The 18,436-nt window shown below is 34.0% G+C and overlaps 1 protein-coding gene across 1 annotated transcript in view; it reads left to right on the top strand.

Annotated features, from left to right (window-relative positions):
- The window catches only part of LRBA (LPS responsive beige-like anchor protein), a 762,673-nt gene that overhangs the window by 518,157 nt on the left and 226,080 nt on the right, over window positions 1-18,436 (top strand). Inside the window, 3 exon segments of the mRNA XM_043969784.1 lie at window positions 11,050-11,167; window positions 13,418-13,520; window positions 15,347-15,462. Of these exon segments, the coding sequence (XP_043825719.1) occupies window positions 11,050-11,167; window positions 13,418-13,520; window positions 15,347-15,462 (337 nt within the window).

Genomic DNA, 18,436 nt, shown 5'->3' with positions numbered 1-18,436 from the left:
AAAATGCATTTGCACACATGTGTGTATGTATATATATATATGTATTTTGAACTAGATAAAGTATTTTTTTCAGTTTGTGTATACAAACAGATCCTTAAGCATATATCCACACTGCACTTTTAAAAAGTGTTCTAAAACACTAATTTTTCACTGTCAGACTAGTTCCCTTCCCCCTTGCAGTTATCCTAAATTTTACTGTACTTTTATTTCTTTAATTTAAATAATATGAAAATAAGAGCAGTGGTAAGAAACATATTAATGTTAGGAACATTCACTATGAATTAGTTGCAAATGATTCTTAGAGGCTCATGAATAGTTTGTATACATTCCAGTACCATGACATAAAAATAGAGTTGTAAACAACATTTGAGAACTATTAAATAAAATGCTTGAGCTTTTCTTTTACATGAAGTAAATGAGTAACTTGCAAATGTGTACTTAAGGTTTTGTAAGCAAGACAGAGAGACAAGTGAGTTTTGGTTGGTAAAGTTAGTTGATTGATGCACCATTTACTGTGTTTTTGTTTTTTAAGAATGAGAATTTTTTTTTTTAAGTGTGGATGCAGTTTTACTCAAAAAGTAGCAGTTAATGTAAGCTCCATGGGATTCTCTGTGTTGAAATTCTGAATAGTTTTCTATCAGGATCTGAAGGAGTTCCCATGAGTTGTAGATTGTTTATGAGGTCTGGCCTATAATGGATGATTTTTTCCTATTGTGAGTATAAAGGCAAATAATTTTTTACAGACTCGTTTCAACAGAATCTCTTGAAACAATTAGGAGACATCTAAATCTACTAGCCTTACCAGGCAGTATGAAAGTGAAAGTTGCCTTAGAATCTCTGTTGATCACCATGTAGGGATAAAGATAGCTTCTGACAAATATGCTTCCAGCTGGAAACTTGGTTAACCTTGAATATTCACATCATATTCAGAAGTTATAGATTCTGCATGAACCTTTGGAATTTTTGTTTGTTTGTTAATTTTTTTTTAGTGAGGCAATTAGGGTTAAGTGACTTGCCCAGGGTCACACAGCTAGTAAGTGTTAAGTGTCTGAGGTCAAATTTGAACTCAGGTACTCCTGACTCCAGGGCTGGTGCTCTATCCACTGCCCCTTGGAATTTTTTAGTATAAATTCCCTTGGAAGATAATATTCTCTTTACTTTGTGGCAATTTTTTAAAAAAATGATGCTTTTCTATTTACCTAGATTTTCTAGAGGCCTGATGAATTCTGGTATGTGAGAAAATTCTAGTCTTGTTCTTAAAATGATATGCAACCAAACACTGTCTTTTAATAGCCTCAGGATCAGAACTATTGTAATAACTTTCATTTTTGCCTACACATATGGTGGAGATTGACCTGGGAAAGGCTCATAGTTTCCCTGCTTCCTTTAGTCTTTTCTTTATGGGTTGAGGGAACTCCTGTTTCACATGAATAATCAGCCTTGGGACAGTGAAATCTTGGCAAATGGTCTTCTCTTCCTGGGAAAATATAGCCTCAAGCAATGCAGTTCATTTTTAGTTGCTGTAATCTCCATATAGTATGGGGAGATTGTTGGGGAATTATCAGCCTCAGAACTTCCAGAAGTAAGAGCCAATTTGATGACCTTGCCTTGAAGAAGAGTGGTTACCTTACCTGCTATTCCTGGTGCTTCCTCTGAATGACTGCTGATAGGAATGCAGCTGGCATTTTTTTATGCCTCAGGCAAGGAATATAAGATTCTCCCAAAATCAACCTTTTGGGACAGGTTTGTGTGTGTATATTTGTTCAGGGAAAAAATGGGCCCAGAGAGCTCATTTGGAATGGGACAGAGTAGATGCACACCCCAGTTGTTTCCAAGATGTCGAAGGCATATAAGTGCTGTCAGTAACCTCTAAATTTCAGTACCCTAAGGCAAAGCTTCTTTATCTTATAGCTGTGGCTCTGCCTACTGACCAAGGCCCGGAACCCATGTCTCCTGTCCTCATCCAGCTAGGGAGAACTTCTGTTTCTAGTGCTGATGTTGTCTAAATAGTCCAATAAGAAAACATTTTGTTTGCGTGTGTGCACGTGTATACATTTGCATGTATAGTAGATCATAGTATCTGGAATTGGAAACAGTAATTCAGAATGCAATAAATGTTTAATTAAATTGATTGGGACCAAGGCTCCAATATTCCTAGCAAGTCAAATGTGGAGTAGGTAGATTGTTAGGAACAAAAGGAAGCTTGAGATAAACTGGGAAGAGCACTTCATTTATCAGTGCCCACAAGGGACTATGTTCAGAGGGCGTTGTGGAAATGTGACTTCATAAGGATGGAGAAGAGGATCACCATATGGAAATAACTGTAGTAGGAAATCTTCTGACAGATCAGTTACATAAATGCTTGGAGTAGTCTATTTCTTTCATCTGATTTAAAAATACCATAATATAGGCTTTGGTTTCCTTGTTTCATCCCTTCTTTGCATTCTTCTGAGTCTGTTTAATATATCCACCTTAGACTATAAATTCCCTGAAACCAGTTAAAAGTTTTCATTCTAAAACCTTGCTTAAATTTCATTCAAAATATAGTGCTTTGTTTACATCATTCAGGCCTATGACAAAAATGTTTTCTGGCAAACCATATCTGAGATGGCTTGTGAACTGAAATCATTGCTAGTAGCATTATTGTGTTATAAGTCAATTTAACAAACCTTAATTCAGCACTTATTGTATAATGCCCATCCTATACCTTGGAGACCCAAGGATGAAAAGCAACCAATCTGATGCTTAGGGGGTTTTCAATCTCCTAGAATGCAAGAGGCCATAGATACCCACAAGTGTTTGGGGAGATAGGGCAGGGGCAGATGTAAGCTTAACATAACAATAACTAACATTTAGTTAGCATGTCCCAATTTACAAAGTTTTGGAACTCCTTATCTCATTGGAGTCTCAAAACAGCCCTGGGGAGCCAGGTGTTCAAAGGGTGTTTTGTTTTGTCCAGCCCTAGGATTTCATTACTGTACTGAATTTCAGATGAGGAAACTTCTACCAACACAGATTTGCAATGATTTTACAACTTGAAGACATAGGGTTGCTTGGGGGCACTGATACATTAAGGGCCTTCCTGAGGGTCATACCACCAGTGGGGATCTGAACCAGAACCTGAGCCTAGGTCTCCTGCAGCTCAGCTACCTGGTGTCGAAAGGTAATGGAGGAGAGCTAGCCTTGGGTTCCAGGCAGGCTTTGAACTCAGATCTTAACTTCCAGAGAGTAGATTAGGAAAGTTTGAGAAGGGAGATAACACTTTTAATTGAGCATCTAAGGAAGATTTCATGAAAGAAGTGGTACCTAAATGGGCTTTGAAGGAAGAAAAGAGTTTTAGCAGGACAGATAGAATGAGGAGTGAGCGCATATCTGATGTGCGGAGTAGAAAGAATAGTTTGGTGGTGGTGATGATGATGGTAGTGGTGGTAGTGGTGGTGATAATTGTGATGAACTTACATTTACATAGCACTTTAAAGTTTGCAGAGGGATTTTCAACTCTTATTTTTTATTTTCACAACCCTGGGAAGTAGAAGAAGTAGGTTCTATCATCCCCATTTTTCAGATGATGAAACTAAAGCCTTCAGAGGTTAAGTGACTTGTCCAGGTCACACAGTTAGTAGGTATTTTAGGCAGGGTTTGAAGTCTGGCCTTCCCAACTCCAGCCTGGTCTACTTTCCGTTGTTCTACCAATGCACCACCCAGCTGGCTCTAGCTACAGATGTGGGATGTATGGGGCATTTAGTTGTAACTTGACTATGTCTTTTTCTTCTTCAGCGTATTTTGGTAGAGGAGATAGTAAGAAAAGAGAAAATGCAATGAATAGTGAAAGTATGCTACAGTAGGAATTAGCTTCTGGTTCTATGATTTACTTCACTAATTTCAAAGAATATAGACTAATGCATAAATTATGAAGCTCTGCATGTTTATGTTTAATAAATTACTAAAATGAAATAACACAGGTTAATGACAGTGTTCCCAAATTGTCACAAGAGTCCGTCTCACCAAAATTTTGTTCACAGAAATAAAGATAATGTACGCTTAATGGCACATTTAGGGATATTATCTTTCTCCTAAGTTTTATGTGTGTATGCTTTTAAAAATGATTATGGCCACTTTTATTAGTTTTGGTTCTCTGTAGCACCTTGAACAAAGATCAAACAAAACTCTTCCATTCCTTGTTCAGGATAAAATTGGTCATGTGGTTTAATTTTTGAATCTTTCTATATGTTTATAAATACTCAATATTTTTAAAGCTAAAAATCATAAATCTGTTTGTTCTTATGGTGTTTTCATGTGAGTCAAATAGAAACTTGCTTTGCAAATTCAACAAAGAAAAAGGTAAAGAAAATATCCTAAACCTTTCTCTTTGCCCTATACAGTAAAAAATAAAATAAAGTTAGGCATTGTTCCTTTCCTCTAATGCCCTTGTGTAGTAAATTCCATATTTTGACTTTTTTTCTCCCCATTTGGCAACACATATAATGTTAGTAAAAAGAGACAAAGTTGAAACTGGCTCATGGGTTGAAATACTACTGTTTTATTGTAACTTAAGCAGACAAGGGAACCTACTTCAGAGCCTATTCAGTCTTGGCTCATACATATGAAATGTTAATTAAAGAAAAATGGCTTCTCTGGTTATATCATTTACAATGCAAAACATTTTCAGACTGAATAAAATTGGAAATAAAACAGAAAGAACTAGCTTAAAGAGTCTTTTGAATTATTTACAGGCTAGGGACTTAAAGGTGCATCAGGCTAGCACAAATATTACATTATGAAATAGGAATTTCAGTTTGCAGTAAATCTGTCTGCCACAGCAGCTTAAAATAAAATAGTTTTACCCATCTAAAGCAACATCAATTTGCCAGTCAGTGCTTCATGTATCAAAGTGTGTTCTGTGAAAATATCAATATCATTGGTTAATATAAATGAAATTAATTTTTAAAGCTGGGCTAAAGGTTGACATCTGAAAAATTGCATTACTTTGCAGAAGAGAAATTTCTGTCTTCTAGTGAAATTTCAGGTCATGAGGGCAAGTAATTTTCACAATCTTCAATGGGAGCCAGTGAAATATGAACTTCATTGTCACCTAGCCCCAAAGCGATAAGATAAAATGAGCTGATACATCATTTGCTGTGGTTTTATCATCTCCTCCAGTAATTGGAAGAGAAAACATAAGAGTATGTGTATGTGCTTTTCCACCCTAAACTCCCCATCATCCATACCCAAGCTTAAAGCCATTTTAGCCCGATCAATACAAAGGTCACATAGCATTTTATTTATATATTTTTAATTCTTCATCATGGCTAAAACTGCCAAGTGGAACATTAGAGTAATGAATATGTTTAATTGAATTTGTCACCCATGAAAATACTAAGGAGAATACTATGCCACACCATAGTACTAGTAGGCAGTGGATGGAAAAATTGACTGCATGGATGAAGAATTATGAAGTAAATATTTTATAATTAATTTTAAAAGATACTTTTTCCTCCTGTCAATTTTTAACTTCCATTTTTGGGTTTTTAAAATATTTTTTTCAGAGAGATTCATAAAGAAATTTTACAAAATCTGGAAAGATCTCAAAAGCTTAAGACATTATATTTAATAACACAGAATCATTACCTAGAATTTTCCAGTTATGTCTGATGTGTAGAAAACATCATTTTTTTCTGCTTAAAATATCTTTAAAGATTATAAACTAATATGATAAGATATATGGTTGAATCTAATTCTGGAAATACATAAGAAAATATGAAATCTAGGATTATTAGTCTATTGTTAAAGATCAAGTTTCAGATAAAATCATATGTGACAAATTCTAAATTCCTATTTACTTTTAAGTCTCTGATAGAACTAGTCAAGGTAAATGTTTGATTAAAACATCTTTGATTAAGGTTGCCAAATCATAATTATTATAAACAGCATAGATTACTTAAATATTTTAAAAATATATACTTGCAAAATAATATGATTTATTTCTAATATAAAATAAGCATATAACCCTTTCCAGGTTTTTAGTATTTCATTTAGCTCTGATGTTTGTACGTCATAAATATAATCTGTAATTTTCAATTATTATCAGTTCCATTATCCAAGAAAACAGCACAGTTAAATTATGCCTCGCTTCCATCTCAATAGTACCTTTGCTAACTTGATAGGACAAGGACTTTGTGTTTTGCTTGAAGTCTAAGACAATGAATGTATATATGTTTTTGTTTGTCTTTTAATATACAAAATAATTTGTTAATGAATGACTATAAAATTGCAAAGATAGGGCTAGTTTGAACTTACTGTTATTTGTAGATTGTTCAGGAGATTTTATGGATTTGTGGGAAGAAAAGATTACAAAATTTGGTTGGAGGAAGTATTTTAGGTTGTTGCATTAAGCAACCTAAAGCAATCAGTAGAATCACCATCACATATATGCAGAATTCAGTGAAAGAACATCATATTTTTCTGATGGTAACATGTTATTTGTTTTCTTTTGTGCTCAATAGGTCTAAATATGTAATCAACTTATTTAGTTTCTTTTTTCTAACTCCATTAAAATATATTGTAATTTAAAGAAACAATGTATTGGGTTTTGGTTTTTTTCTTAACTTGCTGGAAAACCAGCTCTCTTATAAAAATAGTATTTTTTCTTTGGGGGTGACTATAATTTTTACTTCTTAGTGCCAGAAATCTGATTTTTTAAAATACCTTTTAAACAGTAGGTCAGTAAAATATTATTATTATTGTCGCTGTTGCTGTTGTTTGGTGGGATTAGAAAAACAAAATATGGCAAATATACTTTGGTTTGCAGTTTGTAAACTATCACAAAATTATAGTCAAAGAGAAATACAGAAGACTGAATTTTTGTTACCTTGTAAACCAAGAACAAGTATAACAGGGTAACTAAGGGCCTTGTTCACTGTCTGAATGTTATGTGATTTACATGAATGAAAGACATGTTTCTGTATTTCAAGACATCTTATCTCTATTTTAGAAGTCTTAATTCTCAGTTGAAATTTTCCAGGGAAGAAAGAATAGTAAGACCTTTTTTTATTATAAACATATTCATTTTATAATACCCTTTTCCTAAACTTGATTAGTTGATAAGACAATTTTGCTTAGACGTTGGAACAAAAGAAGTTGAGTTCAGGTATTAATAAAAGAAAAGGTGATAAACATTCAGGGAGAGTGTTCTGAGCTGTATCTTTAGAACTACTATACTTGGTGTGTTAAGTGCAGAGCAGTGGTAATGATGCAGTTTCCATAGCAACTGGTTCATTGGAGGGCTAGACCTCTGTCTAGGGTGCTGTCAGTATATGTGGAGTTTCAGAGAACAGAAAGTCCCAAAGAAGGGTCTGCTTCTACCTAATCCAGTTTTAATTGAACTCCAGAGACTTTGAAGTGAAGCTATAGACCAGGCAGATACTATTCCAAGAAGAAATGAAGCCTTGCTTAGCTAGGCCTCAGCTGCTTTTTGGTATTGATAGTTTTTCTTAATGAATACTTTCAAAAACTGTTATTATATCAGAAACATGCCTGTATTAAACAATGCTTAGTTTCCTATTTCAAACTCTGTTATCATACATTTTGTCATAACAGATTGTGCTTAACTTTTTTTTTTTTTAATGAGTGGGGATTTTTTCCACAATTGAAAAAATCTAGACTAGTTCTTTTAAGGTAAAGAGTTAAGTTCATATGCTAGTGATAGCTTTTTTGAGTTAAGACTACTATATTACTTTGAAAGTTCAGTGTTTGCTATGTGCTAAACAACACTTAGTATTTTGATTCACAGTATTATTTTTGGAACAATAAAACTTTGAATTATTATTAGCATGTGTGAAATATGTGGTTTCTCATTAATTGAACTTTCTAATTAATTTTTAGATTAAAGAATTAAGTAGTAAGCCCTTTAAATTTAGTTTTTTATTGAAAACTTTTCTGAAATATGTTATTATGTTTTCATATTTTAGTAAGCATAATGTATCAAGCCCAACATAATCTCTTTGGTGATTGAGGGCTTTACAGTATTTCATAGTTTTTCTGAATGAATTAAGTGCACATCACTTTTTCATTGGATAAAGCTATGATGTAAAATGTAGAACAGATCTGGGAGAATGTAAGCTGACCACAGGAAATAACACTTGAGTAGCTCTTCTCTAATTCTTAGGACCCCTTTATACTCTTAAAAAACTAGTGATGACTACCTCCTCTTCCAAGAGTTGTTTAGAAATTATATCATCTTGGTATTATTATGAAAATAGTTTTGACCTCTTTAACCCTCTGAAAAGTCTTGGAGGCCACCAGAGTTCCCCAGCCCACACTTTGAGAACCATTGTGTTTTTCTTGTTCTTTTAAAAATAATAAATCCTTTTATAATGTTTTATCTTGTGATTTTACTTTATCCTGAAAATAAAAAATTAACCTGGTTAATTAAGGTTTCTGACTAGTCATGTTCCATTTACTTAAGACTTTCACATAGTTGGTCCCAACCATCTTAAGGAAATCCGTACATAGCTATGGACTGTGTGGGAGTCTAAAGATCAGGATTCAGAATTCAGATAAGTGTTTATTAAGAACCTACTAGATGGGGCAGCTAGGTGGCTCAGTGGATAGAGCACCAGCCCTGGATTCAGGAGTACCTGAGTTCAAATCCTGCCTCAGACACTTGACACTTACTAGCTTTGTGACCCTGGGCAAGTCACTTAACCCCAATTGCCTCACCAAAAAAACAAAACAAAACAAAACAACCTACTAGATACTAAAGGAGCTCTGCCTTAGGTGCTGAAGGAGACATTAAGATAAGCTATTAAGTAGCTTTCAATTGGATAGATCCTACATTCTAGTAAGTGGTCTGCCACTGATAGCTGTGTGCCTTTGGGTTTAGGCATTTGATCATTTGGAACCCCCCCCACCCCACCCCCCCATTCATCCAGTGGGCCTCAGTTTTCACATCTGTAAAATGAAAGGGTCTTATTAGTTAATCTTTAAGGTCACTTCCAGCTATAAAATTCTGTAATTCTCTAAGTAACAGCTACTTATATGAATTGTTCTAATATTGACCAAGTTACCTTTGTCTTCAAGATAATAACTGGAAATTTTGTTTCCATTTTTCTAACTAAATTCCAACTTTTGTGTTAGTTGATTCGTGTTTGAACTTGAGTTGAACATGATTATAAAGAAAAAGGATCAAGATTTAAAATGATTCTTTGACTCCGTAACAGTCTCTAACTTTCTGGACATAGTTTCTGGTAGGACATTATAGTGGGGGACATAGAAACTTGTTTTATTTAGCCATATTACCCTTTTCACTAGCAAAGAGAGAGAGTGCTAGGTCTGGAGTCAGGAAGACTTAATTTCACATCCAGCTTTAGACACTAGCTGTGCGACCCTGGGTCTAGAGTCCTGTAAACTAATGCAATTGTATAATTGAATTTAGTTTTTAATTTGAAAATGGGACATTTGGCATATGTTCTACTGCCATCTTAAGGTGATGGTTTTTGTACCCCAGTTTTTAATGACATTGTATCCATGCCAGAGCATTGGTTTCTGGTGTCAGTAAGCATGCATTTACAACCTATCTCCACCTTTTTTGCGATGTCATAGTAAATAAAGGGGGTGGGGAAGTAACCAACATTGTTGTCCCTTAATACCTTCATAATTAAGCTTTGAAATGAAAAGACCAAACTGAAGCAACCATGTAGCATAGTCATTTAGAACTAAAGATGGGATTAGTTTGTCAGGGCAGACTAGGCATCTGTGTCTGTCACATAGAATGACAAGAATTGTAACAAGTTACTCTGACAGTCACTTCATAGAGAGATTGTGCTAGAGTTCACTAACAGATTTGTAGTTAGCATTAACTGGGGAAAAAAAAAAGCCTATCCTCTTCTAGTCAACATTTATGCTTCTAGAATGAACGACTGTTGTCACAATGGTGAATTTAGCATTTTGTGTGTATATTTTTATGGAATGAAATTTTCTTATTGAAAGGAAAGTGTCTCTTTTTCTATTGTAACTTGTTGAACTTAAATTGGGTCTATGCTCAGTAATATTTTGTTGTTCTGTGTTTCCTGGTAACCCTTAAGTTGTTGACATAAAAGTCATATTTTTATATGACTAGAAAATAAAAATTTATCAAAAATATGATGGTTTACTAGTGAAATTTCTAATTATTCTACAAATTTTCTAATTATTTAAAAACTCCAGGTTGAATACTTTATTGATGGTTACTTATCACCCCCCCTTTAAAACACAAACATGCACACGTATACATACCCCACAAAATATTGACTACTAATGTTGCAGGTAGAATGTAAGACTCCACTTTCTTTATTTTTTTCCAATCTGAACAACTTCCTAGCAATTAGAGCTATCCACAAATATCACCTTTGGGAAACAGTGGGCTGTCACTCATTGGAGGTCTTCAAGAATCAATTGGGGGTAGCTAGGTGGCACAGTGGATAAAGTACCGGCCCTGGATTCAGGAGGACCTGAGTTCAAATTTGGCCTTAGACACTTGACACTTACTAGCTGTGTGACCTTGGGCAAGTCACTTAACCCCAACTGCCTCACCAAAAAAAAAAAAAAGAAGAATCAATTGGATAAATTTTGAGAGTTGATATATGGGGGCATCTTATTCAGGTACAGGTTGGACGAATTGACCTCTGAGGTTCTTTTCAACTCAGATTCTCTAATTTGTTCATTTAAAATGTTTATGGGGCAGCTAGGTGGCACAGTGGATAAAGCATCGGCCCTGGATTCAGGAAGACCTGAGTTCAAATCCAGCCCCAGACACTTGACACTTACTAGCTGTGTGACCCTGGGCAAGTCACTTAACTCCATTTGCCTCACCAAAAAAAAAAATGTTTATAGACATGGCTGTTTATAGAAATGGCTATAGGCCATATTTGTCCAATCCATTTATCTTTTTGATCAGAGGATTCCACTTTTAAACAGTTTTACATAAAGAAATAAATGATTCTTTGGTCATTCAGTTGCTTTACGGTGATGAAAATTGTCCTATCTCTTCTTCTTTTCTCCTCTTGCATTTAGATTCTGGCATATACTGAAGGACTGCATGGAAAATGGCTGTTCACAGAAATTCGATCAATATTTTCCCGGCGTTATCTTCTACAAAATACAGCACTAGAGATCTTCATGGCAAACAGAGGTAATGCCATTTTGCTCAAAACTCATAGTTTTAAGTTATAAGTTATAATTTTCATATCTTAAAATAGCTCATTTTTGAGCAATTGTACAAATAGAAAGTGCCATCACTACTTTTCCATTTTAATGGGAATGTCTTTTATTTTCTTATAGTCCAAATTCTCCCTTGGTGACAACCAGTATTTTATACTGTCCTGTGATTTTTCCACTCTAGTTTTAAATCCTTAAATTAATTTATAATTTTCTCCTTGAGAACAGATGTCTTTTAATACAATTATAAAATATAGAAATAGATTATGTATACATCTAGTATAATAGAACTATATCTTGTTGGGACTTTGGTTTCTATCTGCCATAGTTTTATGCCTATTTCTATGTCCGTGTACTTTTTTTTAACCATACAAAAAAAATTAGAGCTTTTCATCTATGGAAGAGATAGAGGAATGTAACTATGTCATTTTGCTATTCTCAACCTTTCTTTGGTGTTTAGATTCCTACTGGAGTGAATCCTACATGTTTTAGAGAATCAAATGACACATTTGTCTTCTGTCAAATCCAGTATCTTATAAGAAGATACTATCAGCAAATAGTACTGAATTATTCTTGGTTGCTTTCTATTACATCATTCCTCAAAGTGGAATTAAAATTCAATTTGTGGGTTTAGAATGGAGCTTGGTAAAATCCATTAAGACTAGAAGAGCAAGCAATATGGGAATCAGGAGGGAAACTGTCTCAGTGTATGAGTGGTGTCATAGAAAGGGACATTAAAGAAGGTAGTGTCTCAGAGTAAGACAGCTCTCACTTTCTTAGGCCCTAAGGCTAATACACCAACATGTTTTATTTCCTCCTGACATAATCCATAGGTTTTTATAATTTAAAAAGCATTTATAAAGATATTACATTTTCTTCTTCCTTTACAAATCCAGAGTCTGTTATAGACAGATTTCCTTTATTAACAAATTTACTTTGGAAAATTTTATTTTTCGTTTTTTACTTGTTTCCACTTTTTTTTTTAAGGCAGACATTATTCTCTTAATCAGCTAGTTCTTCTACACTTTTAAAATGATTTGTATTTTAGTTGCCTCAAAGGAGTTTATCCTTGACCAGACTTATGACTTACACAAAGTTGTTAATTTTCTACTTTTGAGAAATTTTGTATATATTCTTGCTTTATCTGTTCATTGGTATGTTGCCATTCTCCTCATGACTCTAGTTGTCTGCAGTAATAGGTAAACTTTTCTTATGTATTTAGTGTACAATATGTTTGTCTCTCATATCATAAATTTTAAGGCAAGAAGTTACAGCCACTCAATGAACTAGGAATTAGATTCTCTATAAACTTATTGGTTGGATAATGTGTGAAGTTTCCTCCACTTATGTGATTTCTCTAGATACATTTTTGTGAAGTTAAAGATGTGTGATCTTTCTCACACAAACCCGTGCTTACTTTGTATTCTTAAAGCTAAATTCTACTTAAAACATGATAGCAAAATTAAAATATTCCTAATTTGTCCTTGTGACTTTGTTTAAAAATGGCCTAGGTATGAACAATGCTATTTTTATGTGCATGTAAAAATTTTTTAAAGAAAAGAAGTTTAAATTCATAATAGCCATAATTGATTAAAATTTACACATGGGTTATGGTGAGTGTATAGATTCAGATTAAGTTCCTATTACTTCCACAAATGTGTAGTCATTTCCAGAAGAAATTATCAGAATTTGTGAGAACAGTTACGTTTTTTGGTTTTTAAACACAGAAAGCTAGTTTGCCTTAAGGTCACATTGCTTTGGATGTACAAAGCAATATTGAATATACTTCCATAGTAAACAAAATATTTTCTTGAAAAATAGACATAATTATAACTAAAAATAATCAGCACATTAATTTCCCAGTTGAACTTATACTTGCTTTTACTTATTTAGTTTAAAAACTGTATAAGCTTTAATTTCTTTTGCAAAGCTGTTTCCAGAAATCCAGAGAGATAGACATGACATGCTGACATTCTATTTATTCAAATAGTATAACTAGATTACTTCAGCATTATGTTAATGTTAATAAGACAATAGTTGCTGGAATTACTGAAAGTGATTAGAAGAGGAAATGTGTCTGAGAAAAGAGTTTACAAGTAAAATGGAAATAATGCTTGCTTTAGACATGCTTGATTTACTGTAGACTGTGGGAAAATAGAATAAGTTTCAGAATCTAGCAGATGTAACTGAGAAGACTTGTTCCATACTTTTGTTTTGTTTGTAGTTGCTGTAATGTTCAACTTTCCAGACCCTGCTACAGTAAAGAAAGTGGTCAATTGTCTACCTCGTGTTGGCATTGGAACGAGTTTTGGGTTGCCTCAAACCAGGTAGTGTACTATGCTTTAAGATATTTTAATTGCCTTTAGTGATGTTTATGTTTATGAAGACAAAGTTATGATGTTAATATTCATTCGATTGACTTTGGTATCTTTGAACTTAATTCACTTCTGAAGTAATGGAATAACAACAGTCCCATTTTGTTGCTAAGAAACCAAGACACAGAAAGATTGAAAGGTCCTCATAGTAGATCATATAGTAGAATTATAGTAGATCTGGGAAAATCACTCAATGTTCACAACATAGTCATGTGTTGCTTTCCTTGTACTTTCCAGAGTGTATTGGTATTAGTATTAGGCATATTGATTTTCATATGAATATGGAGCTTTGAAGATAGTAAAGAGATGTTTACAATTAGGGAATAAATTAATACTAAGGTTTTGTGAGAATAATTATAGTTACCCTTAATTAGTGACCGAAATCTTTATTCCTCAGATAAAAATTCTTTAATGATGTTTGCTTTAGTCATTTAAAATCATCCTCCCCCCCATTAAGAACATACCACATTCAGTGATCCAAATTTACAACATAAATTATCTTATAATTTTTCATGTAGGAAAAGCATTTATCTTTAATTTTTTAAAAAAAGGTTTGATTAAAGAATTGCTTTTGAAATCATTTATAGTACACTTAAATCTTTTTCTAGGACACTTAAAAATACCCAGTTTATGAAAACCGCATGCTTAAAGTGAGGTACATTCATATACATAATTAAAATTTTCATGTTTTTCAATTTGACATGGATTTATAAATACTCTAATAATCTGTTCTACTTCACTTAACCAATATTAATCTAAAGTCACTTGTCTCTTCCTTTTCCCCTTTCAGTATGAAATGGTATCAATATCAAATCCATGTATAGAAAGAATATGCAGCTCTCATGCAGTGGCTTAAGGAGAAGCTCCTGAGGCGAGTGATAAGGTTCCCTGAATCACTTCCAATTTCAGGCAATGAGAACTAAGTGTGCAGAAGGTGCAGTGATAACAGAGCCTGAGGCCCAGAGTATGACCCTCTCAAACACTGCTTCCACGACTATATCCCCGGGTTCTCTGAATTTGTATCTGAATGTTCAAAGAAGAGGCTGTCTGTATGTTGTGGTGGAATGCCAGATTGAAATTGGGTCTCTTGGGCTTTACCTCCAGCTCTGCTGTGTGACCTTGAAAGTCACTTTGGGTTTCCAGTTCCTTGTCTGGAAAACGGTATTTTGGATTAGGTGATCTCTTTGGTCCCTTCTGACTCTTAAGGATTGTCAAGTTAGATGAACATTCAGAACACTTAGTAAGCCTTCAGTCTTCCCCTCAGCAGTTTCATCTTCTCAATGCACTAGAGATACAAAAATGATCATTTTATAATGACCTTTCTGCTCCATGTATTGAATTACAGTTTATACATATAGATAATAAACTAGGGGGACAATTTTTTTCTCTAGGAGATTGACCTAAATGGATAAGGACATATGAACACATCTGTTATACTGAATTATAATTTAATAAAATTAATGGTATTAACACCAGCAAAACATTGTCAGTATGTATTTCTGATTAGGACATGAAAATGACTTCTTTATGTAAAACTGAGCATCTGAAGTGGTATTTTGTGGTTGTTTTTTAAGTGACATTTTACCAGGAGAAATGGAACACATTAAAGCACCTCCCTACCACCCACCGCCCCCATTATTTATTTAACCTTTTTTTGTTAGTGTTAGTATTAACTAGACTATGACATTTAAAAAAATGGAAAATCAGAACATAAATAATATGAGCTATTTTGGAAGATGGTCTTAATAGGGTGGCTTCTATTTTTTTTTTCTTTGCAGGCGTATTTCATTAGCAAATCCACGTCAAATTTTCAAAGCTTCCAGTATGACTCAACGATGGCAGCACCGGGAAATTTCTAATTTTGAGTATTTGATGTTTCTTAACACTATAGCAGGTAACATAGACCTTCATGTTGACTTGTTTACAGCACTAGACTGCTAAGAGTGGCCTTAGTTATTTTGAGCAATGGGATTGCCAGCTCATTGCAACTGTCATAGGTCAAGAAAGAAGCAGAGAGAGATATGTGGGTAGTCCAAAGAGATATTAGGGTTATTGTGGAAATCATATAGTCAGTCACATTGGGCCACTGTGTCCCTCTGGATCCTTCTCATCTCATATCTTCCCTTAGCTTGGTTAAGCTTTCCAAGAGTGATTCATCCTGGTTGGGTTTTTTTTTTCCCCCCTTCCTGCTTTCCTTGAAAGTTGAACCTTGAATACTTTTATTTTCCCTGAAGAGAACCTAAAAACTTAATTTACCTTCTTTCCTCATTTTCTTGTGGGCAAAGATACTTCCATTTCTACCTGGACTAAGTTCTTTCCGTCTCCTTTTTCTTGGTTGGGTGACAAGACATTATGAATTTGGAAAGGGCTACCAATGAGAATTACAAAAACTAAGTAACAAAATGTTTAGTTGATAAAGGATTAGGATAAACGTTTATTACCAGAGGGCAGAAACAATGGCTTTTAATGTGTGTGTGTTGGGGTCGGGGGAGAGAGTCTTTTTTATTCTTTGTATTAGAGGGGGAGGAATATTTTTGGAATTAAAAATGATTTAGGGGCAGCTAGGTGGCGCAGTGGATAGAGCACTGGCCCTGGAGTCAGGAGGACCTGAGTTCAAGTCTGGCCTCAGACACTTAACACTTACTAGCTGTGTGACCCTGGGCAAGTCACTTAATCCCAATTGCCTCACCAAAAAAAAAAAAAAAGATTTAAAAACAAAAGATATAAATAATTTTTAAAGTATATCATGTATATACATATATTGTTGTTTATTTACTTCAGTTGTATCTGACTCTTCATTGACCCCATTTGGGCTTTTCTTGGCAAAAGCTCTAGAGTAGTTTAGCATTTCCTTTTCCAGTTCATTTTATAGATGAGAAACCCAAGGCAGACAGGGTTAAGTGACTTGCCCAGGGTCACCCTACTAGTACTAATAAATGTCCTGAGTCCAGATTTGAATTCAAATTATCCTGACTATCTACTGTGCCACCTAGCTGCCTCAATACACACACACTCACACAGGTGTGTGTGTGTATACATCTATATGTATATGCACATCCACATACGCATATACACACACACACATATGTTAACTTTGTGCAAGTCGCTGTATTAGGTTTTGAGAACCAAAGAAAAAAATTACATTCTCCCTGCACTTAAGGACTTATACTCTACTGAGATGAAATATTAACATTCTTACTAGAGGTCTTAGGAAACCTACATAAAGAAGTTGGCTCCTGAGCTGATCCCTAAAAGTAAATAAGATTTTTGAAAAGAAGTGATGAAAGAAAGTGGTATCTGGCTTAGTGAATGCAAAGAGACATTTTGAGTTTAGCAGAGCAATGTGAAATAAATAAAGATAGCTCAGAGCCATAATGTGGAGATTCTAAAATTCCTTGCTTGAAGTTTATGTATTTTTCCCCCCTAAAAGTAAAAAGAATTACAGGAAATTTTTGAGCAAAGCATCCTTATGAGATGCAAAAAGACTTCAAAGAACTTGAAAGAAATGTGTGAGATAACATCAAGGAAAATGCTAATTCCATCTAAATTAATTTACAGGTTTCATACTATACCAATCATACTACCAAGGGGATACTGATAGAGGTAAATTATAATATCAAAATTCATTTGGAGGAACAGAAGATCTAGAATCTCAAAATAAATGATGAAAATAAGTAGAAATGAAGAGGGAATGCACTTCTATACCTCAAGTTATACTTAGAGAAATAATCATCAAAACTGATTCTTTCTCTTGTAACAGGATTAATGCAGAAATAGGATTAATGTTATTATGTGTATATATATGTGTGTGTATATATATATCTATATGTATATGTATAGATATATATAGATATAACCTATATCAGATTACCTGCTGTCTAGGGGAGGGGGGAGGGAGGGGAGGGAGGGAGGGAGAAAAATCTGAAATTGTAAAGCATGTATAAACAAAAGTTGAGAACTATCTTTACATGTAACGGAAAAAATAAAATATCTCATAATGTAAAAAAAAAACAAAACAAAACAAAAAAAAACTAAATTAGTTAAACCGACTGGATAAATAAGCACCAGAAACTATAAAACTCCATACTCAAATATTTGCTATAGTCAATGACATAAGCTACTTGAAGAACTCTGTATTTGACAAGAATTTCTAGGAAAAGTGGAAAGCTGTTTGGCAGATTAGGGTTAAATCATTATCTTATATGAGAAATGACAGTCAGCTTGAAATAGATTTATGTTTCATAGAGAAAAATTAGAAGAGAATAAGCTAGAGTATTTTTTTATTATTTACTGCTGGGGGAAAATCCTAAACTAAGGAGGCATGGAGATCACCAAAGAAAATACATAACTTTTAAACTCTGAAAAGCAATTATGTGAACAAGAACAACAAAAACAGGAACAATAAAATAAGAGTTAGCATTTATGTGGCTCTTTGAGGTTTACAAATTGCTTTATATATATTAACTCATTTGAATGAGATCAATGCAGCAAAGGTAAGAAGGGCACATTTGACTGGGAGAAATTTTTATAATACCAAGAGCCATTCCCTAGTGAATAAGTGGTGAAAGGATATGAACAAAAAGTGTACTCAGAAGAAATAAAAAACTATTAGCAACCACACATAACTAAGAATAAGAGAGGTGCAAATCAAAACAAATCTGAGGTTTCCCTTTAACTCCACTAATATGATAAAAGATGGAAATAGTGTTGGACAGACTATGAAAAGATAGGCACAAATATGATGATGATAGAGCCATAGATTGTTCCTACCATTCTGAAAAACATTCTGGAAATTATTCCTCTGAAGTGATAAAACTATGCCCTTTGTTTATTTGTTTGTTTTTGTAGGGCAATGGGGGTTAAGTCAC

This window comes from Dromiciops gliroides, chromosome 6 (genome assembly GCF_019393635.1).
Source record: "Dromiciops gliroides isolate mDroGli1 chromosome 6, mDroGli1.pri, whole genome shotgun sequence".
NCBI lineage: Eukaryota > Metazoa > Chordata > Mammalia > Microbiotheria > Microbiotheriidae > Dromiciops > Dromiciops gliroides.
This window is presented reverse-complemented; position numbering and strand designations above follow the sequence as displayed.